We start from the raw sequence: 25899 nt of genomic DNA, 5'->3' as shown, positions 1-25899 counted from the left end.
CCTCCTTCTGCCACGTCTACAGTGGGCACGCGCCCAGGAACCCGGATGTCGCGCATGCGTCACTTTCTTTTCCCATCAGAGCCGCCTCTTGGGAGGTTCCGCAGATTCTTATACATTTGCGCTTTTTTTTTTTTTATTTAATCCACCCAGATGTCCCGGTCGCTTTATGGTCTCACCAGCTGAGACGCGATTGGGAAGACTAGGTCAAACTATCTTCAGTAACAACCCTCAATCGCCTATGACATGTTAGTGATCTCTGACCTAGAGTCCCGTAGCCACTTCCTGCTGACCTTTGACCCCATTGATTTCCGCGTTCCATGTTGTTCTCGCCCATGACCTTTGCTGGACTTAACGTGTTCGAGTTCTGGCTCTGCAATTCGCTATCTTGGGCAACTTAATCCCCGCCTCAGTTTCTTTCATCGGTAAAGTGGAGAGGACATTAAATGCCCTTCTAAGAGCGTGTGCCCTTCTTATAGTCCCGTAGATTGCCTGGCACCATAGTGAGCACCAGTGAAAGTTACCCACTTTTATTCAGCTCCTTGGTTTAGATGCAGAGCTATGTGAAAGGGAGATGGTCTCTGCTCTCAGAATGCCCCCAGCATATGGAAGAGCTACAGTTTCTAGAGTAATTATTACCTCTAAAGAGTAACACTAATTGTAGCTAATATTTGTACAATTTTTTAAAATATACATGACCTCATTTAACCCTTTCAATCATATTTATTCATTTAATAATTGTCCTTGAGCACTGCTGTGTGCCAAGCCATGTTCTTGGTTCTGGGAACGCAGTAGTGCACAAAAATTCTTCTCTCATATTGTTGACGGTAAATATTAGTTATTCTGAGGCACAGAGTGGTTCATACATTGAAAAATTACACTTGTAGTCTGTGCTGGAAGCTGAATTGGTCATGAGCATGCTTTATTTAGTAAATGAGCAGATTGTTCTTGTCCTCAGGAGTTTATAGTCCAGGTCAGGGGTTCTCAAAGTGTGATCCTGGATCAACAATGTACGTGTCACCTGAGAACCTGTTAGAAATACAAATCTCAGAAATACAAATCTCAGAACCACCCCAAATACACTGAATCAGAAATTCTGGAGGTGGGCTCAGCAAGCTATGGTTTCACAGGCCCTCCTGACGATTCCTTTCATACACTGAAGATTGAGACCTATTAGTCTAGGACTAGTCTAGGTCAAATAATATTTTCATATATTCATATATATTTACATTGATAAATTATTTCCTTACACAATCATCTAATTCTATATGCTATCTTATTTTAAGGAACTAGTAGCTTTAAGAGTTTTCCAGGTGATTCCAATGCACACTGAGGATTGAATGAAAGCCACAATGTATGGCACAATGACTTACATGTAGCTAACACTTAATAAATGTTTAAATAGTGAATGAATGGATATTTAGATACTCTTCCTACTGATGAGGTCAAGTAACTGTCCAAGGTCACTCAGCAAATAAATGATGGAACGAGAATCCAAGTCCAGGGCTGATTCTGTATCCCAGGTGTTTTCTATGACTACATACAACAAGGCAAACAGCATTTGGCACACTAGCAGAACAGCTATTCCAGGAAATCCTTTAGCTTTTGATAATTACAGCACCATAATGTTATGTTTTATAACAGAGATATCTTAACATAGGACACATTCGTGTAATGGAAACCTAAAAATAAGTAGGGATTTTATTATTGACACTAGAGGCCCAGTGCACAAAAATTTGTGCACTTGGGGGGGGGGGGGCGTCCCTCAGCCCGGCCTGTGTCCTCTCGCAGTCTGGGACCCCTCGGGGGATGTCCACCTGCTGGCTTAGGCGCCCCCCCCCCCCGGGGGATCGGGCTTAAGCTGGCAGTCAAACATCCCTCTGGCAGCCCAGAGCCCTCAGGGGATGTCCACTTGCCAGCGGGGAGCAGGCCTAAGCTGCAGTCGGACATCCTTAGCACTGCTGAGGAGGCAGGAGAGGCTCCTGCCACCACCGCTGTGCTGGCAGCCATCAGCCTGGCTTGTGGCTGAGCAGAGCTCCCCCTGTGGGAGCACACTGACCACCAAGGGGCAGCTCCTGCATTGAGCGTCTGCCCCTTGGTGGTCAGTGTGTGTCATAGTGACCAGTCATTCCCAGTGGTTCTGCTATTAAGATCAATTTGCATATTATCTAGTCCTTTTATTATATAGGACTAGAGGCCTGTTGCACAAAAAGATTCATGCAATAGGCTTTCCCTTCCCTTGGCTGCTGGCACCGGTTTCCCTCCAGCACCTGGGACCCAGGCCTTCACTCCAGCCGGAGCCGCCTTCAAGCCTTCGCTGCCCCACCCGGCCGCCCCAGGTGAGGTCGCACATGGGATGCCCGCCGCCCCGGGTCGCAGATAGCAGGCCTGGATGGCGGCAGGGCAGGCGGGATGGCGCTGTCCCACCCTGCCTGCAGTATGCAAATTAGATGCCATATTTGTTGGTGGTTAATTTGCATATCATGCTGATTAGCCCATGGGAGGTGTAGCGAAGGTATGGTCAATTACCATGTTTGTCTATTATTAGATAGGACAGAGGCCTGGTGCACAGGTGGGGGCCAGCTGGTTTGCCCTGAAGGGTGTCCCAGATCAGGGTGGGGGTTCCGCTGGGGTGCCTGGCCAGCCTGGGTAAGGGGCTGAGGGCTGTTTTCAGGCTGGCCAAACCTCCCAGCGGGCACCCTCACCCCCTGGGGGTGTGGCCAGCCTGGGTGAGGGGCTGAGGGCCGTTTTCAGGCTCCCCACAGCCCCTTCAGGGTGGGAGAATGCCACTGGGGTGCCTGGCCAGCCTAGGTGAGGGGCTGATGGCCGTTTTCAGGCTGCCACATCCCCCGGCGACCCAAGCTCCCAGCCTCTCTTTTCTTTTTTTCTCTTTTTTTCTGGGATTTATTTATCTTCTATAATTGAAACTTTGTAGCCTTGAGCGGAGCCGAGGGCTGGCCAAGGCAGGTGGGAAGCTTGGCTTCCTCCATCGCCGGGGGCAACCCAAGCCTCCTGCTCGCTCCACTCCCTGGCCACCACCATCTTAGTTGGGTTAATTTGCATACTTGCTCCTGATTGGCTGGTGGGCATGGCTTGAGCATAGCAGAGGGATGGTTAATTTACATGTTTCTCTTTTATTATATAGGACTAGAGGCCCAGTGCATGAATTCGTGCATGGGTGGGGTCCCTCAGCCTGGCTGACAATCAGGGCCAATTGGGGCAGTGGGAGGTTGGCTGAGGGAGCACACTGACCACCACCAGCGGCAGCTCCTGCATTGAGCATATGCCCCCTGGTGGTCAGTGTGCATCATAGCAACCAGTCAACCAGTCATTCGGTCACTTAGGCTTTTATATATATAGAGACTAGAGCAGGGGTGGGCAAACTTTTTGACTCGAGGGCCACAATGGGTTCTTAAACTGGACCAGAGGGCCGGAACAAAAGCATGGATGGAGTGTTTGTGTGAACTAATATAAATTCAAAGTAAACATCATTACATAAAAGGGTATGGTCTTTTTTTTCAATAGTTTTATTCATTTCAAATGGGCTGTAGTTTGCCCACGGCTGGACTAGAGGCTCGGTGCACAAAATTCATGCATGAGAGGGGGTTCCTCAGCCCAGCCTGCACCCTCTCCAATCTGGGACCCCTCGGGGATGTCCGACTGCCTCTCACAATCTGGGACTGCTGGCTCCTAACTGCTCGCCTGCCTGCCTGCCTGATTGCCCCTAACCACCTCTGCCTGCCTGCCTGATTGCCCCTAACTGCTCCCCTGCTGGCCTGATCGCCCCTAACCCCCTCTGCCTCACCCCGCACCCGGGACCCAGGATTCCCTCCTCTGGCTGGTCACAGACACCCAGGACCTGGGCCAGCCGCAGCCGCAGGGGACTGTGGGTGGGTGGCTTTGCCTGGGCCGCAGCCACAGGCACTCGGGACCGCGGGGTGGGTGGCTTGTCCCTCTCCCGGGCTGTAGCCTGGCTGGTCCCCATTCCTCTCTCGTGAGCTCATTTGTGCCTGGCTGGTCCCCATTTCTCTCTCCCCAGTGTTGAGTGTCTGAGGTGTTATAGGGTGATGGCATGAGGGTATGATGACTATTTGCATAGTATCTCTTTATTATATAGGATAGGTTGGCATATTTATGCACAACTATTTGTATTCACCTGTCCATGACCACCTTATTATAACAGGTAATTTAATTTAGAAACATTTATTTTTTAATATATTTTTATTGATTTCAGAGAGGGAGAGAGATAGAAACATCAATGATGAGACAGAATCATTGATCAGCTGCCTCCTGTATGCCCCACACAGGATCAAGCCCTTTATCCAGGCATGTGCCCTGACCGGGAATTGAAACCTGACTTCCTGGTTCTTAGGTCGATGCTCAACCACTGAGCCACACTGGCTGGGTTAGCAAAGATTTATTGAGCACTATTCATATCTGTCATTGTTCTGTGGGCTGTTAATTGGCTGTTGCACACAAGTTTCTCATAATCTAAGAGAGAGACAGGCAGATAGACAAACTGTAATAGTGGCTGAAAAATACAACAATAGAAATATATTGATACATCTGTTGCCCAGAGGAAGAAAGGCCTATTGTATAGGTAGTGAGTCAGGAGATGGGCATGAAAGGCTTTATGGAACAGGCAACTGTTCAGCTGGAGCAAAGCTGATCAGAATTCCTCTAAATTGCACCCAGCACTGCAGTGGGAGATAGATCTCCATTTTGATTAGTAGGTAGATTCATGCAGGAAGGGGCACGCCTTTCTAGGAAGCTTGAGAACTTGTGGGACAAACCCAGCCATTCCTTGCTCTGGAATTGAAGCCTCTGCTGCTGCCACTTTGAAATGAGCTTTGGAGGAAAGCACTTGGAATTAGTCTATGATCCTATCGGAGAAACCACAGTCCCTGAAAGGGTGTATGTGAGTTATAGAGCCCAGAGAACTACTAGTCTGAGTGTTGAGTAAAAGGCCCCTGCAGGAGAATGGGGGACAGGGGAGAGCAGAAATTTTTACTATAATTAGTTCTGGGAGTAATAGAGCTGGGGGAGGGAGAGGAGTACAGCCGGCAACTATTTTGAGCACAACTCCGATTGACAGGACACGTGTGCTGGACTGTACTGATCCCAGGGCCAAGTTGCCTGCCTGTGGTGTGTGGTGTGGGGGGGAAGGCCTGGGGCAGCAGGAGCAGGACAGCCAGACAGACAGGCCGGACGGGGTACCAGCACCCCGATTCCTCTCCCTGGGACACTGTCCACACTCCGAGGGCCATAGGCCAACCTGAGCCATGGGTGCTGAGAAGGAGGTGCTGGTCACACTGTCAGGGGGAGCCCCCTGGGGCTTCCGACTTCAGGGGGGGGCCGAGCAGAGGAAACCTTTACAGGTATCCAAGGTAAGGGAGAGCCCCTACATTGAGGTTTCAGGGAAAGGGGGAACTTGGGAAGGGTCATGTGGTGAAGTGGGAGGCGGTGAAGAAGAGGAGTGGGGTGGGTAGATGGGCAGGGAAGCATGCTAAAGTTTGGTGGGGGAAGTAATGTCTGAACACCGGCTTCTTGTGGGGGTGGGGGCTATTAGAAAAGGGAATTCCTGGTTTCTGGTAGCGAAGAAAAAGAGACTCTGTCTCCGTTCCCTGCGGCACCATAGCAGCAGAGGCTCAGGGCTGGCCACCCAGTCTCCTGGGTCTGTGCCTCTACCCCAAACTCCAGGAATGTAGGGAAGGTTCTAATTTCTCTCTAACTAAACTGATATGTGATGAGCTGAGGCTGTCATGCCAGCCCAGCCTAGCCCTGCCCTGCCCTGCCCTGCCCATGCCTTCAGTGCTCCTCTTTTCCTACGCCAGATCCTTCCTCACTAGGCAAGACTCTTTTTTTGGTGCTAGCCTGTCAGTTGAAGTTGTAGCCCTATTGGTTTCATCGTACAGGCTTAATTTTTTCAACTGTAAAATGTGGGTAACAAGAGTTGCTACTTCATAGAACCACTCTAAGGATTAAATGCACTAATGCATGTAGAGTGCTTAGCACCGTGCCTAACATTTAGGAAGCACTCAGGAAAAGATAGCCACCATGGCACACCTATACACACACAATCCCAGTCTCCCAGAATCTGCAGGACTCCCTCCAATCTGGAATAATGTTCTAAAACATTAGACTATGTAGATAATAGTGCCTGGGATTCCAAGGCCTGGGAGTGAACTATTGCTAATATAGATATTGCCCTTAGAGGAAAATCTTGGAAAGTCGTTTTTAGCACCGGTCCTGCCCCCAATCCTCTCACTCGATGATTATCCTACTTCCCCTCATATAATGTATTGCTCCCTCCACTCTGTACCTTCTTCCCTCTAGGAAGGCCCCCTTAACTGCAGTCCCATGCCCCTCTCCACCCTTTCTTACACTGCAAATCCCTTCCATACATGGGTCCTTCGCGTCCTAACTCCTTTCATGCTATTCCCCCTTGGAGCCCTCCCTCACCTACACTCTCTCCTCCAACATCTTCTCAGATCCGAAGACGGAGCCAGGCTGGCAGAGCAGGACTCCGAGAGAGGGACCAGCTTTTGGCCATCAATGGGGTCTCCTGCACCAGCCTCTCTCACGCCAGTGCCATGAGCCTCATCGATGCCTCAGGGACTCAACTTGTCCTCACTGTGCAGAGGTATGGACTCCTCCCAAGGCAACCCACCCTGTCCCCCTGCTCCCTGACTCAGCTCTGTGTCTCACTGGCCTGGCTTCAGCAACTGACAAGTACCTATTTCTGCTCGTGTATCAGTGCTGGAGTATAGATGTTAGTGTAGGCCTCCCAAAGGGCTTGAATAGATCTGTAATTTAGGGATGGAGTGTCGAGTGGCTATCTGAGTGTGTGGGCCTCCTTCAACCCCTTGCCTGTCTCATTATCACATCTCCCTCGAAGCCCATTTCTACTCACAGTCCTCCAAGCACATTTGCCTCCCAGTTTGTCTTCAGATCTCCACTCTCCCCAACCCATTCCACCTATATCGCCCTTCTCCCCTTACCTCCTTTTCCCATCCCCTCCAGATCCCTAGCTGGCAGTCATCCAACCCATTTCTCAAGTTCTCTCATCTTTCGCAGGGTAGAGGAAGAAGGGCCTGTGCGATCTCCATCCCCTGGTGAGCTTCAGGTGCTGTCACCTTTATCTCCGATGAGTCCTGAGCCCCCTGGTGCTCCAGTTCCCCAGTCTCTTCAGCCTGGGAGCCTCCTCTCACCCCCTGATAGTGAGGCTTACTACGGAGAAACAGACAGTGATGCTGATGGCCCTGCCACCCAGGAGAAGCCCCGCCGACCCCGCCGCCGAGGCCCCACAAGGCCCACCCCTCCGGGAGCCCCACCTGATGAGGTCTACCTGTCTGACAGCCCTGCAGAGCCGGCACCTGCTATCCCTGGCCCTTCCAGCCAGGGTGACAGCCGTGTGAGCTCCCCATCTTCGGAGAATGGGGCCACCCTTAAGCCACCACCAGCCGAGGCCCTGCTGTTGCCCCATGGTACCCTCCGGCCTGGCCCTCATCTCATCCCTATGGTGGGGCCTGTTTCCCACCCGGTGGCAGAAGATCTTACTACCACCTACACCCAGAAGGCCAAGCAAGCCAGTGAGTGCCTGAACCATCTCCCCCTAGCCAGGATCTTTTCATCTGAGCCCTAAATCTACCCCGTCATAACCATACCTTATTCTTCCCTTGGATATAGTCTTGGGGGCAAGTGGAGAAGAGTGATGAGTAGGAGAGGGAAATAATTATTCTCATGGTCCCCATTATTTCTGCTGTTGGAACTAGTGCAGGAAAAAGGTACAGGTGGTTCAACCCAACTCAGTAATAGGGTAAGTAGGGAAGTTGGAAAGAGACATGAATCAATGAAGGCTTTGCTTGTTGTCCTTGCTATAATTTTGCTAGGTGCTGGATAGTTGGCAGGGAAGTATTTTGAAGCAGGGCACGGCTACAGGGCCTCTTCAGTTTAACTGCAGGCATAGAATCAGAGCAGCCTTTGACCTTTGTAAATTCAGTTAGCATTCCTGGGGACTGGGAGGCTACGGGATAGTCCCTAAGACAGTGGTTCTCAACCTTCCTAATGCCGCGACCCTTTAATACAGTTCCTCATGTGACCCCCAACCATAAAATTATTTTCGTTGTTACTTCATAACTGTAATTTTGCTAATGTTATGAATTGTAATGTAAATATCTGATATGCAGGATGTATTTTCATTGTTACAAATTGAACATAATTAAAGCATAGTGATTAATCACAAAAACAATATGTAATTATATATGTGTTTTCCGATGGTCTTAGGCGACCCCTGTGAAAGGGTCGTTCAACCCCCAAAGGGGTCGCGACCCACAGGTTGAGAACCGCTGCCTTAGGAAGTGGTAGAGGGAGGGATCTTCAGCTCTTTATCTCAGGCAAGAATGTAGGCCTGGGCAGAAAAACAAACAAAAAAAAAAACACACCACAATACACAGTTCCACTTATCTCAAGCGCTCTGCTATTTTTGATGTGAGCTATAGAACACGGTCTAAGAGTGAACTTTCTCCCCATCCTATGCCTACCATGCCTCTCCCCAGAGCCCTTTCTCATCACCTTGGAAATCTCCGGATTATCCCTCTAGTTCTCATCTCCCATTCCTCCCCTCCACCATTCTGATTCCTGATCCCTAGAATTTTTGTGTCTCTAAGTCTGTATTAGAAACTAAAGATGTGACAGTTTAGCATCTGGCATCCCTAAGAATGTCCCACATACCACAAAGAAATTCCAGATGCATGCCCAGGATCCCATGCTTATCCCCAATTCTCATTTTAGCACTCTCTCCCTTCCCATCATGCTGGGTGAGACTGGAGTTAGTGGCTCAGGGCTATTTTTAGTCAAGCAGACCTCATTGTCCAGTGGGGTGAAGTGGGGGGAAGGGTAGGCAGGTGCCCATGTCTATCACACCGGGGCTTGTGGAGCAGGCCAGAGGAGGGAGGGGGACAGGCTCCAAAAATAGCAGAGTGAGCTCATTCAGCTGCCAGCTCTGGGGACAAGACAAAGGGGCTTTAAAAGGCATGGGGGGTGGCTCAAGCTGGTCCAGCTCCAGCCAACACTGCCTTTCTCGGCATGGAGACCTTTGAGCCCATCGGCCAAGAGCCCCTCAGCCAAGCCAGCTCCAACAAAGCTCCAGGCCCAGCTCCTGAGCTACAGGACCCATTCTATGCAGGTACTACCTTCCCATAGCCAAGGGAGTCCTGGGATCTAGAATGCAGGGGAATGCATCAACAGTTAGGAAGGGAGGTCTTTGGGAAAGGTCTTACTCCCTTATCTATTCCTCCTTTTTGCCTTCCTCTTCCTTCTTTTCTAAGGAAAGTTTCATGACCCCTCTCTCAGAATGGACTAATGCTGTGGTCACATGTCAAAGAGGTTTGTGACCACGTGAGCTGTAGAAAACTCAAGGGGAGAGTGTGTGTACGAGAGGGAAGGGTGAATAATCTATGAATATATTAAGGTCTGTATGTGGGAGAAAATATGTGTAAGAAAGTGTCTGTATACAGGTGTAGCTACTGACAAGAAAGCTTTAATAGTAATGGTTACTCACAGTGGAACTTATGGCTGCTGTTAAATGCTAAATTTACCTACATTATCTCACTTAATCCTCATAGCAACCCTATGAGGTAGCTATTATCATTCTCATTTACAGATGAGGAAACTGAACTTCAATGAAGTGAAGTAACTCTCCCCAGAACCAAAAACCTAAATTGAACTCTGACTCCAATATCTATCTCTTGTTCACAGTTCTATTCTGTGGTATAAATGTGGCGATGGGCACATTGAGAGCTCTAATAAGAAGGGAGCTCGGTATCTTGAGTAGAAAGTAGATGGAATTTCAAGAATTTTTTTTAGGAGGAACTGGGGATCATGGATCAGAAAGCCCAAGGCAGGGTCCCAGCAGCAGGGCAGCCTCTCCCACTTCCTGGCCCCACCTCCCAGGCCCCACATGGCATGGGAAGCCCTGCCTCCCCTTAGTATATAATCCTTTTGTGCCAGCCTGGTAGTGGCTGCCTGAGCTCTCTACCTAGAAGGCTGACCCCTAAGGAAGATTACTCCACTTGCAACCTCAGCTGGGGGGAAAGGTGAATAGATTTACTCGGTGACTTTAGGCATAAAGATTTGGAGGACTGCCTCGGAGGGCAGCACTCTGGCTTTTCCTGCATCTCGGACCTGACGCTATTCCTAGCTGTGAGTAGCGGGATGTGAGGCAAAAGAAGAGTGCCTGGCAGTTGGAAGGCCAAAGTCTGCTCTAAAACTTTGTTCAAACTTTTAGGAAAAGGACCTTTGCAGGGGGAACTCCGGGAAGAAGGGCCATCTGGAGTGTGCATGTGTGTGAATATATTTAAGTGACTCTATGTGTTTTTGTTTAAATACCTGTGTGAACTAGGGTATATATAACCTCGGGTATGTGTAAATGAGAGAGAAAGGTACATGAGAAAGTGTGCCCACGGCTGGCTTTTACTAGCCCCATATTGCCTGTTGAAATGATGGATAATGGGTTATTCCTATGAATGTATAAGATGTGGACGGCATGGTGGGGGTGGAATTGTGAATGAAGATCCTTGTTGCTAGGGGTCCTTTGTGTCCTTATCATAGGGAATAAGTGAGTAAGTCCCAAACTTTCTGAGATCTCTGTAATGTGATCTCTGTGGCGGGAGAAAGGTGTCCCTTCTCATCTTTTGTCTCCCTGGGACCTGCCTCATCTTTCTGCCTGGGAAGTGACCCCCCCCCCCCCCCCCCCAACCTACCCCTGCGTTGTCAGCCAGAAATGGAGGGAGGCAGGGAGGAATGTGAGTGGGGTGGGTAAGAGCACATCTCTGGGAAGATAGCAGAGTAGAGGGAGGCGAGGATGGGAGCGCTGTGGTCAGAGTGGTGTCTGGACAGCCAGCTAGACTCTGCCTTCCTTCCAACTGTCCTTGGTTTCACCTTTCACCCCCAAGTCAGAGGACCTTGAGAAGGCAGGAGGTGGGAGGGCCGAGGCGGCCGGCTGGGGAGGGGGGCTGGGGAGGGGGTGGGAGCCTGGGGAAATGGACTCCAGGAGGCTCACGAGCTTTCCCCCTCCGGCCTCCTCAGAACTGCAACGGGCAGAGAGCCTCCAGGAGAAGAGCGTGAAGGAGGCCAAGACCAAATGCCGGACGATTGCGTCCCTGCTGACGGCAGCCCCCAACCCCCACTCCAAGGGGGTGCTTATGTTTAAGAAAAGACGGCAGAGAGCCAAGAAATACACCCTGGTGAGCTTTGGGTCTGCAGCTGGGACAGGCGCCGAGGAGGAGGAAGACGGGGTCCCTCCAACGAGCGAATCGGAGCTGGACGAGGAGGCCTTCTCCGACGCCCGCAGCCTCACCAACCAGTCCGACTGGGACAGCCCCTACCTGGACATGGAGCTGGCCAGGCCGGGCTCAGGCGCAGCCGAGGGCCCGGGCCCGGGGCCGGGCGGGCAGCTGAGCGAGGCCTCGGGGCGAGGGGTCCAGCTCTTCGAGCAGCAGCGCCAGCGCGCAGCCTCCAGCCCCCAGGAGCCGGCGGGGGACGGGCCCGCAGCCGGGGACGCGCCGGGAGCCGCGCTCCACGGGCGCGCCCTGCAGTCACCCCCTCGGGCCCAGAGTGCTCCCCCCGAGGCGGCCGGGCTCCCCGCGTCGCCAGGCCCTTTGGGGGGCCCCGGACCCTTCCTCCCAGGCGGTGGAGCCCCTACCCCAACTCCCAGCATCTTTAACCGGTCAGCCCGGCCCTTTACCCCGGGCTTTCAGGGGCAGCGTCCAGGGACCACCTCGGTCATTTTCCGGCCCGTGGCCCCCAAGAGGGCGAGCGAAAGCCTGGGCGGCCTCAGCCCTGCTCCACCACCTTTCCTGGCCTCTCCTCAGGGGCCCGCCGCTCTGCCCAGCTCCACCCCCGGGGTTCCCAGCCACCTGCCAGCCTCCAGTTCCCCCGGCACCCCGCGCTCTTCGGGCCCCGTGACGGCCACCAGCTCCCTGTACATCCCAGCCCCGCATCGTCCTGTGACGCCAGGCGGGGCCCCCGAACCCCCCGCTCCCTCCAGCACGGCTGCCATGACCTCCACCGCTTCCATCTTCCTGTCGGCGCCTCTGCGACCCGCTGCGCGCCCAGAGGCGCCCGCCCCCGGCCCCGCCGCCCCCGAGCCCCCCAGCGCGCGGGAGCAGCGCATCTCCGTGCCAGCCGCTCGCACGGGCATCCTTCAGGAGGCCCGGCGTCGGGGGACTCGGAAGCAGATGTTCCGGCAGGGGAACGAGGAGACGAAGAACTCGCCCAACCCCGAGCTGCTGTCGCTGGTGCAGAACCTGGATGAGAAACCCCGGGCCGGGGGTGCGGAGTCTGGCCCGGAGGAGGATGCGCTGAGCCTGGGGGCTGAAGCCTGCAACTTCATGCAGCCACCAGGGGGCAGGAGTTACAAGACCCTGCCTCACGTGACACCCAAAACCCCGCCCCCCATGGCTCCTAAGACCCCGCCCCCTATGGCTCCTAAGACTCCACCCCCTATGGCTCCTAAGACTCCACCCCCAGTGGCTCCCAAGCCCTCATCTCGAGGGTTCCCCGAAGGGCTAGTGAATGGGGCAGCCCCTTCCGCTGGAATCCCTGAGCCACCCAGGCTTCAGGGCCGGGGTGGGGAGCTATTTGCCAAGCGGCAAAGCCGAGCGGACAGGTTCGTGGTAGAGGCCGCACCTAGTCCTGGCCTCGGCCCTCGGCCCCGAAGCCCTTCTCCTACTCCCTCGCTGCCCCCTTCCTGGAAATACTCACCCAATATCCGAGCCCCGCCTCCTATTGCTTACAACCCACTGCTCTCACCCTATTTCCCCCAGGCTGCCCGAACTCTCCCTAATAAGGCCCAATCCCAGGGGCCGCGGGCAACCCCCAAGCAGGGCATCAAGGCTCTGGATTTCATGCGGCACCAGCCCTACCAACTGAAAACTGCCATGTTCTGTTTTGATGAGGCTCCCCAGACTCCTGGTCCCACCTCCTCAGGGCCCCCCAAAACGGCCCGAATCCAGGAGGTCCGCCGATTTTCCACGCCAGTACCCCAACCCACTGCAGAACCCCTGGCCCCCACTGTGCTTGCCCCCAGAGCAGCCACTACATTGGACGAGCCCATCTGGAGGGCAGAGCTGGCCTCAGTCCCTGTCCTCAGCCCAGCCCCTCCTCCAGAGTCTCCCAGGGGTCTTGGGACCTCACCCAGCTCCTGTGGCTTCCAGGTAGCCAGGCCCCGGTTTTCAGCCACCAAAACGGGATTGCAGGCTCAGGTGTGGAGGCCTGGTGCAGGCCACCACTGAACAGGGCACAGCTCCCAGGACCAAGGAGAACTAGTTGCTTCCCCAGTTACTAAAGTTGCTTCTCCTACCTAATCCAACCCCTCTCTCGGGCATTTGGAGGTTAAATTCCCTCCTGCCAGAGGTAGTTTTGGAGTTGGTATCCCATCCCGGTTCCTCCTGACTCCCAACCTCCCTGCTGCTTTCCAGCCTAATACTTCTGCTTTGGTATCTGTGCTTCTCTTTGTCTCTGTAGTTTCTTGCCTGGATCTTTGTCTTTATCTCTAGGTCTCTCCACCCATGTGCCCTCACTGGTCTGTATTTCTCTACTTTGTTCTTTTCTCTGTGAACTTCATAACATTCAATGAGAAGCACACAGAGAAGCTACCACTGAGCACTCAACAAGAATCTCACCACCAGGCAGGCAGCGATGAAACTGAATTGATCCTTGTTTGCTCTAAGTTAGTCTCTGCTGCTCACCTTCTCCAAACCTGGCTGGCATATACCTCGGCATGTATGTATGCGTATGTATGTGTGTACGCAAGGGCACAGATGTGCTCTTCTGTCTGAGGCAAGAGCAAGAGGACAGAGCTAAATAAAGACCTGATGTGGGCCTCACCCTTGCACCGATGAAAGAAGGGTGAGATGACCCCACATGGATAATCTAGGGGAGAAAGAGGTTCACTACAGTTGAAGACTAGTAACTGGTATACAGCATCTTGTGAAACGTATGGAGTATGGGGAGATGTGAAGGACCAAGGCAGTTTGTATGGGCTGCATTATACCAGTCAGATCAGGAATCGAACTAAAAATTCTATTCCTCAGGATTTCAGACAGGTAGCAACTTGACAGGCCCATGCTGGGCAACAAGCACCCAGGAAGTGAACCAAAAGAAAAATGTCCTCTGAGAATGAACAAATCAGTGGCGTTACGTCCTCTAAGCCTCGGAGAGACAGAAAGAAAAGAGCCATGGTGTGGAAAATGAGGCAGAAGCAGGAGCAGAGCAGGAATTAATGAAATCGATGGAGCCACAAAGAGGAGCATGGTGAGAGAGTGAGAATGCAGTGTTGGCAGAGAGTGAAGTTAGGTAACAAGAAACCAACTGTGGGCAAGAGGAGGATTTGGGGGGAATTGTGATGGAGAAGAATGCATTTGTTAGAGTGAAGTGGATGATGGTGGGGGGATGTCAGAGTATATACTGAGTGTTGAAAAAACAGTTGGTATCTGTGCTACCTCCCTTGAGTCTGTCCCTCTGTCTTCTTTTTTTAAATTTAAAAGTATATATTTTATTGATTTTTTTACAGAGAGGAAGGGAGAGGGAGAGAGAATTAGAAATATCAATGAGAGAGAAACATCGATCAGCTGCCTTCTGCACACTCCCTACAGGGGATGTGCCCACAACCGAGGTACGTGCCCTTGACAGGAATCGAACCTGGGACCCTTCAGTTCACAGGCCGGCGCTCTCTCCACTGAGCCAAACAGGTTAGGGCTGTCCCTCTGTCTTCTGCAGCTTGTCCTGACTACCTGGGAAAGGTCGAGGAAACACCTAGAGCCAACCCTCTTTTCAGTCCTACCCTACCCCTCAGACCCTAACTCTTGTTCCCTTCCAGCTCCAGGTCCTGATCTCTGATCCTAGAGGAGTGGAGACTCCCCTTTCACCATGACTCCCAAGGGTCACGTTTGCTGCTTGATCTGGAAATTGATCATTTCTTTTGCATATTGGGTGTGAGTCACAGTACTTTTGTTTGTGCACAAGAATAAACTTATACCCCACACCTTCTGTTGCTGTCATCTCTTCTAGGTTTATACCCAAATCCTGATTTCCCCTTGATCTTAACTCATTCAATGATCCTGACCTCCCGATTCCTGGTGTCTTTCTCCATTGCTGCCCTCCTATGTTTCACCCTTTTGCCCTTTACACTGGTCTCTGGATCTTCTCTACCAATTCTGTTCCATTGCTATTTAGTCACTTCTACTACTCCCCTTGGTTCCCTCTCCCCACATTTCCCATGCAGACTATCCCTCTTTCAATCTCTTGCTCCATACTTCCCAAGCTAGGCCTCAGTTTACAGAACTAAGAGAAGTTGGAAAGGCCTTTTGCCATCAACATTTCCTAGCTCCCTGGAGGAAGCAACCATATTTCCATGGGAAAACCAAATGGCTGTAGGTCAGTGGTTCTCAATCTTCCTAATGCCACGACCCTTTAATACAGTTCCTCATGTTGTGGTGACCCCCAATTTCATTGTTACAAATTGAACATAATTAAAGCATAGTGATTAATCACAAAAACAATATGTAATTATATATGTGTTTTCCGAAGGTCTTAGGCGACTCCTGTGAAAGGGTCGTTCGACCCCCAAAGGGGTCGCGACCCACAGGTTGAGAACCGCTGCTGTAGGTGAAGGTGGGAGAGGGAAGAACAATAGAGGGTGGGTGGATAGTGTGGATTGAGACTAATAAAGAAGAGAAGGCACAAGAGGCAAACTAGAATGAAAGACTTTGGAGAAGAAAAGTGCCATTGCTCCAATTTTACCAGCAGGGGGCATATTTGCACCAATAACCAGGTGGAGGACCCAGATGCTCCTAAGTACAGTCAGAATTCCAAAGGAAGGAAGGGCCCAGAGAGCATAGGCTAAATATTCTATCTTTATCACCTGGTAGTTAATTTAGGCACTCAATGACAGGAGACCAAAATTTTGATTTGTTATTGAGAGGAGGATGGTAGTCATGATGAAATCACCATTTGCTATTTGGTTTTTTTCTTCTAATTGCTTCTTTGGGTTGGGAGGAAATAGAGAAGACAAAAGATGAGGGATCTAGAAGCTAAACTGATCTAGGAAGAGGCCATCTACAGAAAGCTCAAAGCCCTTTCGGCTCCTAGCCCGAACCTGGAAAGTTTAGGATGGGAAAAGGGCACGGTCAGGAAGAGGGGAGAACTCACAGAGGGACAGGGGGGTATTCTGGGAGCTATGAAACCCATTTCTTAAAGCAGCCACACAGGGTGGTTCCAGAACCTAAGCAGAAGGTAGAGGAGGATCCAGATGTGCATGGAGCTACGAGGGAAAGGGCTGGGCATACGACAGGCTTCTCGCAAGGGGGCTCTCCAGCTAGTGCCCCTGCCCAGAGGTTTCTCTGGAACAATGCAAATGGGTATGTGTCCTTTTAAAGAAAAGTCCAAGTAGGAACCTTAGAGAGTAAGGCCTTGGCAGGTCAGAAGCCTTCATACACTTCTCAGAGAGACATCAACATCTATCCTGCAGAGTAGGCTGAACTGAGCACCCCAACAGCAAATAGGGGTGAAAAGGCAGAAATTGGTCAGGTCTTCCCCACATCTTCCCTTACAGCCTAGAAAGCACTGGGTTTGGTGAATTTGGTCCCTTAATCTGCTAAGATCTGGCCCTCCCAGAGGAAAGATCAACCCATCCAGGAACTTTCAAAGAGTAGTTTCATTGTGAACAGACATCCCTTCCCCAAACACAGTGCCTTAAGCTTTCCCACCCCAAAATGCACCCACATGTCCTTCCAGCTGTGATGTAGATCGGCTCTGAGTGGCTCTCCAGATTCTTGTTCTCCCTCTCTGAATTCCTATCTCCCATTTGCTGCCTACCTCCTCTCGCCTTCTCAGTTTTCACTTTCTCCCTGAATGCTTCTCAGACTCTAGAGCAGTGGTTCTCAACCTTCCTAATGCCGCGACCCTTTAATACAGTTCCTCATGTTGTGGTGACCCCCAATTTCATTGTTACAAATTGAACATAATTAAAGCATAGTGATTAATCGCAAAAACAATAAGTAATTATATATGTGTTTTCCAATGGTCTTAGGCGACCCCTGTGAAAGGGTCGTTCGACCCCCAAAGGGGTCGCGACCCACAGGTTGAGAACCGCTGCTCTAGAGGTTAAGCCAAAGGGAGTTCCTGGGCAGACTGGCTCAGACAACTTAGTGGGAGAATCCCAAAGGCCTTTCTTTCATTCCTGAGCCTCTGGACGGGGAGGGCGGGACCTTGGTTCCAGGGTCTCAGTACCCCTTGTGCCATTTGAGCTGCTTACGCTCACCATCTCTATTAATAACCACCCTCCCTCCCCCACTGCCAGTGCTTCCCCCACGCCTGCCCGGCTCAGGTTCTCCAGTCACAGCAGCTCAGTCCTCCAAAGCTGCTGGACCCCAGGGAGAGCTGACCACCGCCCAAGCAACTGGTAAGTCTCCAACTCTATAACCAGAGGGGCTGGAGCCCATTCTGCTGACTGTTGTGTCTGTGAACGCAGAAGCGACCCTTGATCCTGGGGTAGTTCCCTCTCCCCCGTCTGTGCTCAGCTCCCAGCTGTCCAGTTCAGGGGAGCCACAGAGAGTTGGAAGGAGAGGGTCCCTGAAGGGTGTGGGGAATAGAGATATGGGGGGAGGCACTGGAGAAATAAGAAGTGGGGGGGGGGGGGGTCTAAGAGGAAAATTAGAACCTCGAGGCTGAGAGATACAGGGAGAGTCCATTTAGCAGTTCCTGGACTCTGACCTCAGCAGACCCCACTAAGTTAGTAGAACTGCAGATGTGTTGTGGGACAGGACTCAACAGAAAACAACATTTTTGCTGGTTGCCAACGTCTCTCAAGGAGGAGCTGAAGTCTGTATCTTTTCCAGCTTGTCCCCCTTCACTGCCAGAGACTATTATTATGTCCCTGCCCTCCTTCAAATTCCCACTGCTATGATATTGCTGAGTTGACATGCATCAAGGTTCAAATGTCCCCTGACCCGCCCCCCACCCCTCTCCAATTCTGGGGTCTGGGATAGGAGTGACTGAAATGGAGCAGGGAGCACTGCTGTGACCTCCCAGGCCATATTCCAGCTGGCCCAATGGAGGAGCAACAACCTCTCCTTCCTATGGAGAATGTTTTTGGCTGGATCTCAACCCTGGCAGAACATTTTTTCTGACCCCCTGGGGGTTGGGGAAGACTGAGGAGAGATCAGAGCTTGGTATGACAGCCCCAACCTGAGATCCCCATGCAAATAAAAACTTCAAATCATGCTAATGAAACCTGGGTGCATTGCCCTGCCTGCGTGTTGTTTGTTTTAGCCCCTGCCTCCCAACATACACTGTGCATCTAACGCATGCACTGGCACTTTGTAAAACAGCTGCAAAGAGGATGGGAGAAGGCAGGGGCAGGGCTACATCTATAGTTTCTGCCCTGCCTCTCAAGAGAAGAGAAGCCCTAAAGTAATGAGCTTTCACCACTTGAGGGGATTTATTTTGTTGAAAATCTAATAATGAAATTTTGCTCCCCGAAGCCCTTACTGTAGGCACACCCTTCCCAATCCCTGTTCATCTTTCAACTCCCTCTTCCCACCCTATCCAGGCTGAATCCTACCTCCACAATGCCGCTCTCAGGAACGCCAGCCCCCAACAAAAAGAGGAAATCCAGTAAGCTGATCATGGAACTCACTGGAGGTATGGCATATTTGCACCTGCCTAGTATGGGGCTTCTTAAGAGTATCTCTGGCCCAAGAGTCTCAGAAATATCGTAAGGTTATATATGTCTTAGGGTGAAGAGACAAGAGAAATTCAGGGGTAGGGTGGGGTGAGGGATGGTGGTAGTGGGATAGGAGAAAGTATTCAACACTAACTCTTCACCCTTCCACACTTGTAATCTGAGACAATAATACTCAGGCCATACTACCCAGAGTAGGTCCAGGACAACAGGACCCACAGGTCAGTGAGGTAGGTATGTTTAAGGAAGAAAATATATGCAATGGAGAGTGGCACAGAGTTAGGTTTCAATAAATGGTTAATCTCCTTACTTCTCTCCTCAAAGCTAGGGAGCCTGTGTACGTATTTAAAATGGAAAACTGCACAGGCTGTTTGCAGCCAGAGTTCACTGAGGGGAAGAGTAGGAGAAGGAGTTAAGGCAGGAGTATGCTGAGAGGTGTCCAACTCCGCACTATGTTGGCCTTTGGGCTTCACCACAGGCCACAGCTTCCCCAGGGGCTTCCATCTATGATGTACTTTATTTGCCCTGTAACCCCATGTCCATGTCCCCTTGACCCCATTCATTCTCTCTATTCTAGTATTTCCACTATCTCCACTCTGCAACCCAATTCCCATGCATTCTCTCCAACTTCAAAACTAGGAAATCAAAATCCCTTACAAACTAGACAGAAATTTGATCAGACGTCACAGACAGCATCTGCTTCCCTTAGCGATCTCTGCTGGGACATACACACTGAGTTATGGATGACATCTGCATTCTGAGCCCAGAAAACCCTATTTTCCTCTTTCCCTTGCCTCTTCCTCCCCACCTCCCTAAAAGGTGGACAGGAGAGCTCGGGCCTGAACTTGGGCAAGAAGATCAGTGTCCCAAGGGATGTGATGTTGGAGGAGCTGTCACTGCTCACTAACCGGGGCTCTAAGATGTTCAAACTGCGGCAGATGCGGGTGGAGAAATTTATCTATGAAAACCACCCTGATGTCTTCTCTGACAGCTCAATGGTGAGTTCGGAACTTTACTACTCTCAAAGCCTAGTGCCCCTTCCGAAAGCTTCGCGGTAGGCCCCGAATCTCCAAAATACCACCACCAACCTCCCTTTCCCAGAAATTTAAAAGCCCATTAAAACCCCCAGATACAGTGAGCCCTCAACAGCTCCAGGCGGAGTTACAGCCCACCTCTGAAAACTCAGTCTCCATCTTAGAGCTAGTGAAGGTGGGTGGGGAGTACCACACCCTCAGGGAGAAAATTCCTTTCCAGTATGGGTAAGTGTTAAAGATAGGGTTGCCAGATAAAACACAGAAAGCCCAGTCCTGTGTTTTAAAGATACACACAGATAATTTTTTAGTAAAGTATGTCCCATTCAATATTTTGACATAAAAATAAAAAAAATTTTTAAATACCAAGACACACACTAAAATTTTAGATACAAAATAAATACTTTTTAGTATAAATATGCCCCAGAAACTATTGGGGACATAAAAATTAAAAACGTTTTTTAATCCTCTCCGGAGGATATTTTTCCATTGATTTTTGCAGAGAGGGGAAGAAGAGAGAGGGAAAGACAGAGAGAAACACTGATGTGAGAGATACACATTAATTGGTTGCCTCCTGCACGCACCCTGACCAGGGCCTGGGCTGGGGAGGAGCCTGCAACTGAGGTACTTGCCCTTGACCTGAATCGAACCTGGGAGCCTTAGATCCGTAGGCTGACTGTCCACTGAGCCAAACTGGCTAGGGCTAAAAATTAAATTTAAAATATAGGGCACTCATTTAAATTTGAATTTCAGTTGTACAATGGATACTCTCATATATAAATATGTCCCATGCAATATTTGTGGCATATTTATACTAAAGAAGTATTTGTTGTGTGTCTGAGATTCAAATTTAACTAGTGTCCTGTAATCTTATTTGCTAAATCTGGCAATCCTATAAAGAGTTAAATGAATTTTTATAGCCATCTCCTTCTTGAGCCATTCTTTTATCTAAGGACCCCAGATGTGGGGAATGACACTATCCTTGAAGATCCTACGTTCCCTAGTCAGGATTCTTCAAAGAAACAGAAATAGGGATTGAAGAGAGGCCAGGCACAAGATGTTATAGCTGAGAAGGGCATCGTCTCCATTTCCTTTTCACCCCCTCTACCTCTCCTGGGTAGTCAGGGGGGAGTGGAAATAGATGCATACATGGGGCCAGAGGCAGAAGTGTCTGTCACTGGCCTTTATGGAGAAGCAGAGTAAAAATGCTGAGCCAGTTATATCTAACTTTAGGAGACCAAAAGCCCTCCTTCCTGCCTGGGTCTGGTTACACTGGGTGGAGCAAGGGGATGTGCACAATGGGTGGCCAGTAGAGCCTCCTGAAGGAGTTGGTGGGTTATTTTTAGGCTTTGGGGTGAATCCAGTTTTGCTCTTTTGGTCACCCTTCCCCCTCCCCACTATAGTTTCGCTGTCAGGAAGTCCTGGTCCAACAGGCACCTAGAGGAGAGAGGGAGAGAAAGAGAAAAAGAGAGAAAAGAGTTCTGTCTGTTAGACAAGATGAGGAGAGGGCTGGACAGAGACCTCTGAAGCTCTTCAAATGAAGGCTGGGTTCTTCCATGCCAAAGCTATATCTCAAATTTTAGTTGAGCCGAAGTCTTGGTCCTCTTCGCTTTGGTAAGAATGGGGAGGAGGGGTGTGGAGAATGAGTTGTCGCCATCCTAAGGTATTATTAGGGGAACTGAGCCAAGGGTGCCCTGCCCCTTAAGGAGAGTTTAATTCCTCATAGTTAAGCTACCCACTATTCATCTATTGGCGGGGAGAATCTTAGAGGATTCAGTGTCTCCTGGTTGGCCATTGTCTCTGATCAAATTTTCCTTGCTATGCATACCTGTGTCTTTGTATATGCTCCATACCCATTGCTAACCTTCCCTTCACTCTGTCCTTTTCTTTCAGGATCACTTCCAGAAGTTCCTTCCTACAGTGGGGGGACAGCTGGGCACAGCTGGTCAAGGATTCTCCTATGGCCAGGGCAGCAGTGGAGGCGAGGCAATGGGAAGTGGCTCTGCTGGACAGTATGGCTCTGACCAACAGCACCATCAGGGCCCTGGATCTGGATCTGGGGGTGCAGGTGGTCCAGGGGCCCAGACTGGCAGAGGAGGAGCTGCTGGAACAGCAGGGGTTGGTGATACAGGAACAGGCAAGTATCCTCCCCCAAGAGTAATGTGCCTGGTCCCTAGAGCAGCGATACCACTAGGAATGAGGCCTAGATTGGGTGTAGGGAGCAGGGGAGGCCTGAGATATCTTAATGGACTCTCTGGGTCCAGGAGAATAAAGAGATGTGTCAATTTCATTCAGAAGCCTTATTTCTCAGTCACCTTTTGGGCTTTTCAGTTGAAGTCACAGATCTGACCCCAGGCTATCATTATTCCACAAACCTTATTCAATTACCAGGAGGATGTTATACCTTTGGTCTCTGGCTCCAGCAACTTCCCTTGCACAGGGGTGTGAGACTAACTTCCCTTGGCTACTAACTGCTATTATTTGACTTCCTTTTCTTTCCATTGCTGCTAGGAGACCAGGCAGGTGGAGAAGGAAAACATATCACTGTGTTCAAGACCTATATTTCCCCATGGGAGAGAGCCATGGGAGTTGACCCCCAGCAAAAAGTGGAACTTGGCATTGACCTGTTGGCCTATGGGGCAAAAGCTGAACTCCCTCAATATAAGTCCTTCAACAGGTAGGAGTGATGGGGAAGGAACCAGATGCTTCCCAGTGTGTGGCAATGTGTCCTTAGTTGGGATGAAGACTTGGGTTCAAATGTATCAGGAGGCAAGAGAGGAATATGGGGGACCTAACTGAAGGTCTTCGCTCTTTTTGCCCTAGCTCAGAGAAATAGAAAACTATGATTAAAAAAAAAAATTGCTGGGAGGCAGGATCTGAATTTTAGTTCATAGGCCATTTATTAGCTGTGTGGGCATGGGAAAGTCACCCTACTTCTGGCCTTGGTTGCTTTAACTATAAATACTATATTATACATTTAAAGTCCTAATGAGGCTCCCTTTACTCAAAGTTAGGTTCCATTACTGTTCCTGCAGTAGGACTCTGGTCCTTTATACCCTACTTTAGTAAAGCTTAACTGTTCTTTTGAAATTGGGCTTCTCTAGACCATGCACAGTAGATCTGTGTGAAAGCAGGATAGGGAAGTGTTAGAAAAGTGCTTTTTCATTTGGTCCTAAGGAGCCTGGATTTCCCAGGAAATGTTCATTCCTCTCACCCAGACTATATACTATCCACTGGAGTCAGGGTAGGGATTCTATGTTGAAATTTAAGGTGGTCTCAGACCGTTGGGTCTATAATGTTTGGGGTTACTTTCTCTAAAATGCTGGGAAACCAGGAAAGGGGATGGGAATGCTAATGGAGAACAATAGGCGTGCAGAAGCAATCTGCAACTAAAATTCACAGACTTCCCTATCTTCAAAACAGAGTAACATCTCACTGACAAAGCTCTGTCCCTTTCATTCTGGTTTTTAATGAAATGATATATCCCCTTTTCAGGACAGCAATGCCTTATGGTGGATATGAGAAGGCATCCAAACGCATGACCTTCCAGATGCCCAAGTTTGACCTGGGGCCCCTGCTGAGTGAACCCTTGGTCCTCTACAACCAGAGCCTCTCCAACAGGCCTTCTTTCAATCGAACCCCTATTCCCTGGCTGAGCTCCGGGGAGCCTGTAGACTACAATGTGGATATCGGCATCCCCTTGGATGGAGAAACAGAGGAGCTGTGAGGTGTTTCCTCCTCTACTTTGCATCAAGTTTCCCCTCTCTGGCTCCAACTTGGAGAGGGAATGCTGAACAGGATACCCCATCCTCATTCCTTTGGGGAATGGAGGGAAAAGGAGGGATAAATCTGCCATTCCATCCTTCACTCTGAGTTCCCACTCCGAGCATCCTTCCTCACCAACTCAGAGCTCTCCTTCCACCTGCTCTGTATGGAAACCTGCTCTTTTATGTAATTTTCTCTGCCACCGGTAACAGCCAATAAACATCAAGGAAACGCGCTAATTTTTCCTCTGATATTTGAGGGCAGATGAAAACAATGCACAGAGACTACTTAAAGTCAAGTACTAAACATTCACTATTCAAATTTCAAGACCAAATCTGAGCTCTGGTTCCTTATACACCTACACCCACACTCATGAAACCACATTCATAGATGTATACGGAAACATACTGATTTAATAGTACATAAGGCAAATAATCATGTACAAACACATGTGCCAGCCTACATGTGGGCACAGCTAAGAAGCTACTCTATGCTATGGTTAGGAAATAGGTGTCAGTGACCCTGCTGTTAGATTTCCTTATGTTGCTAATTAGGACTTGGGATAATAAGGATTATCCAAATATTACAGAACTAGAATATGCCACAAAGTTCCCAGATGACACCAGAGTGGGCTTAGTAATGTATGTGTTAAAGGTTATAGATTCCCGAAAGGATGAGATGGAATAGGGAGTCATGTCGGAATCCAGAAGGAAGTGGGAGAGCCCTAGTCAGTCTGGCTCAGTGGACAGAGCATTGGCCACAGACTGAAGCGTCCGGGTTTGAGTCCAGTCAAGGGCACGTACCTTGGTTGCAGGTTTCCCGGCACTGGTTGGGTGCGTACAGAAGGCAACCAATCGATGTGTCTTTCTCGATGTTTCTCTCTGTCTCTCCCTCTACCTTCCACTCTATCTAAAAAAATCAATGGAAAAATATCCTTGGGTGAGGATTAACAATAGAAGGAAGTGGGAGAAACCAGCTGTAGTTATGATATGCCTGGCTCTGAATGAACACAGCGAGAAAAGTACTAACGGCCCACAGGGGCACGGCAGTGGTGTCCAGAAAGTACTATGACTGGGAAGAAACAATGAGAGCCAATAGGAATGAGTAACAGTTCGTTCATTCATTCTCTCTCTCTCTCTCTCTCTCTCTCTCTCTCTCTCTCTCTCTCGGCATAATTATACAGACTTTACTTTTTTTCAATTACAGTTTACATTCAACATTATTTTGTATTAGTTCCAGGTGTACAGCATAGTGGTTAGACATCACTGCTCTACATAGCCTGATTCAATTTTCATGGGCCTGCGTCACATGACATTTACCCTGGCACTGTCCTTTACAACCTAAATAACTTCCAGGGATTCTTTCTGTAAAGTTGTACACAAAGCTCTATTTCCATGTGCATTTTTCTAAGGAGAGTGTTGTTATAACTTGATTTCCCTCCAAACAGACCCTGAAACAAAAATCTGGATGCAAGCAGCTAATTTGAGAGGTGATCCCAGAATCCAAGAAGTGTAAGGGAGTGAGAAGAAAGCCAAAAAGGATGTTCTGGGCAATTAGGACTGAATCCCACTGGGACTCAGAATAATACTATTCAAATTGTGGTCCATGTCTTAGCAGCATGATTATCTCTTGGGAGCTTGGTTAAAAGTACAGACTCAAGAATCGATGGCTTACTAAGCTCTCGAGGGGACTCGTATGTGTTAGTAAATTTTGAGAAACATTAGATAGAGATCATACCTCAGAATTACCCCATTGAGGGCATAGGGAACTGGACTTTTTAGCCTCCAAATCTCATCTCTCATTGGTTGCAGATTGCTATTAGGAATGTTAATTCTGCTGGCAATTCCAGACAAAGGTGTTTGAGGTAGGAAGCTATGGGCTTGTACAAGATCTGTCTACCAAAGCTGTAGTAAACTCTGAGGTGGACTGAGGGAATATGGGTTTGACAGGATCTGGATAAGGTTCATGGCTTTCATCATATTCTCAGGTTTGAAACTCTGAGAGCCTACCCCAAAAGTTAAGGACAAATGTTTATTGAGTGCCTCTATATACCAGGTACTAAGTCAGACATCAGAGGTACAAAGAAAAATAACTCATGTGACAAGGATATTTCACAGTCAACCATAAAATAATTATGATATGCCTACTCTTAAGGTTGGGATAAAAATAATTCCAGGGTCTGCCAGTAAACAGCCCTGGAAACCTAGCAACTTCATTTTCCCAAGCTCAGAACGTCTGAAGTCTTAAATGTAACAAAAATAATCACGCTACAAGTTTACTAATTCACAGGGAGCTCAGGTTGGTTGTGAAACTATTTCCTTAGTAGAAAAGTCTACTTGAAAGTGAAATTATTGCAACGGT

The 25899-nt window shown here is 49.7% G+C and overlaps 2 protein-coding genes across 4 annotated transcripts; both read left to right on the top strand.

Moving 5' to 3' along the window:
* Positions 1-5134: 5134 nt before the first annotated feature.
* SYNPO2L (synaptopodin 2 like) lies at positions 5135-15043 on the top strand. 3 transcript variants are annotated; one of them, XM_036337117.1, is made up of 4 exons: positions 5135-5384; positions 6489-6640; positions 7075-7589; positions 11086-15043. In XM_036337117.1, exons 1-4 carry the CDS (start codon positions 5280-5282, stop codon positions 13290-13292), a joined length of 2979 nt encoding a protein of 992 aa, XP_036193010.1. In that variant the 5' UTR covers positions 5135-5279; the 3' UTR covers positions 13293-15043. The 3 variants fall into 3 exon arrangements, with proteins under 3 accessions (XP_036193010.1, XP_036193011.1, XP_036193012.1); XM_036337118.1 differs by lacking the exon at positions 6489-6640 and having other exon boundaries at positions 5143-5384; XM_036337119.1 differs by lacking the exons at positions 5135-5384; positions 6489-6640; positions 7075-7589 and adding an exon at positions 9003-9184.
* Positions 15044-17304: 2261 nt separating this feature from the next.
* MYOZ1 (myozenin 1) lies at positions 17305-23777 on the top strand. Its single transcript, XM_036337116.1, has 6 exons — positions 17305-17461; positions 18611-18702; positions 19562-19740; positions 21667-21910; positions 22285-22450; positions 23269-23777. The coding sequence occupies exons 2-6, from the start codon at positions 18630-18632 to the stop codon at positions 23498-23500; spliced, it is 894 nt and encodes a 297-aa protein (XP_036193009.1). The 5' UTR covers positions 17305-17461; positions 18611-18629; the 3' UTR covers positions 23501-23777.
* The last annotated feature ends 2122 nt before the right edge of the window (positions 23778-25899 follow it).

The sequence above is a fragment of the Myotis myotis genome, unplaced genomic scaffold (assembly GCF_014108235.1).
Source record: "Myotis myotis isolate mMyoMyo1 unplaced genomic scaffold, mMyoMyo1.p scaffold_m19_p_15, whole genome shotgun sequence".
In the NCBI taxonomy this organism is placed as follows: Eukaryota; Metazoa; Chordata; class Mammalia; order Chiroptera; family Vespertilionidae; genus Myotis; species Myotis myotis.
This window is presented reverse-complemented; position numbering and strand designations above follow the sequence as displayed.

Excerpts from the sequence above, each read along its gene's own strand:
- SYNPO2L (XM_036337117.1), top strand. The coding sequence starts at position 5,280 with ATGGGTGCTGAGAAGGAGGTGCTGGTCACACTGTCAGGGGGAGCCCCC. Across the intron at positions 5,385-6,488 it reads AACCTTTACAGGTATCCAAG|ATCCGAAGACGGAGCCAGGC; the intron begins GTAAGGGAGAGC and ends ACATCTTCTCAG. Across the intron at positions 7,590-11,085 it reads CCAGAAGGCCAAGCAAGCCA|AACTGCAACGGGCAGAGAGC; the intron begins GTGAGTGCCTGA and ends CGGCCTCCTCAG.
- MYOZ1 (XM_036337116.1), top strand. The coding sequence starts at position 18,630 with ATGCCGCTCTCAGGAACGCCAGCCCCCAACAAAAAGAGGAAATCCAGT. Across the intron at positions 19,741-21,666 it reads TCTTCTCTGACAGCTCAATG|GATCACTTCCAGAAGTTCCT; the intron begins GTGAGTTCGGAA and ends CTTTTCTTTCAG. Across the intron at positions 22,451-23,268 it reads CAATATAAGTCCTTCAACAG|GACAGCAATGCCTTATGGTG; the intron begins GTAGGAGTGATG and ends TCCCCTTTTCAG.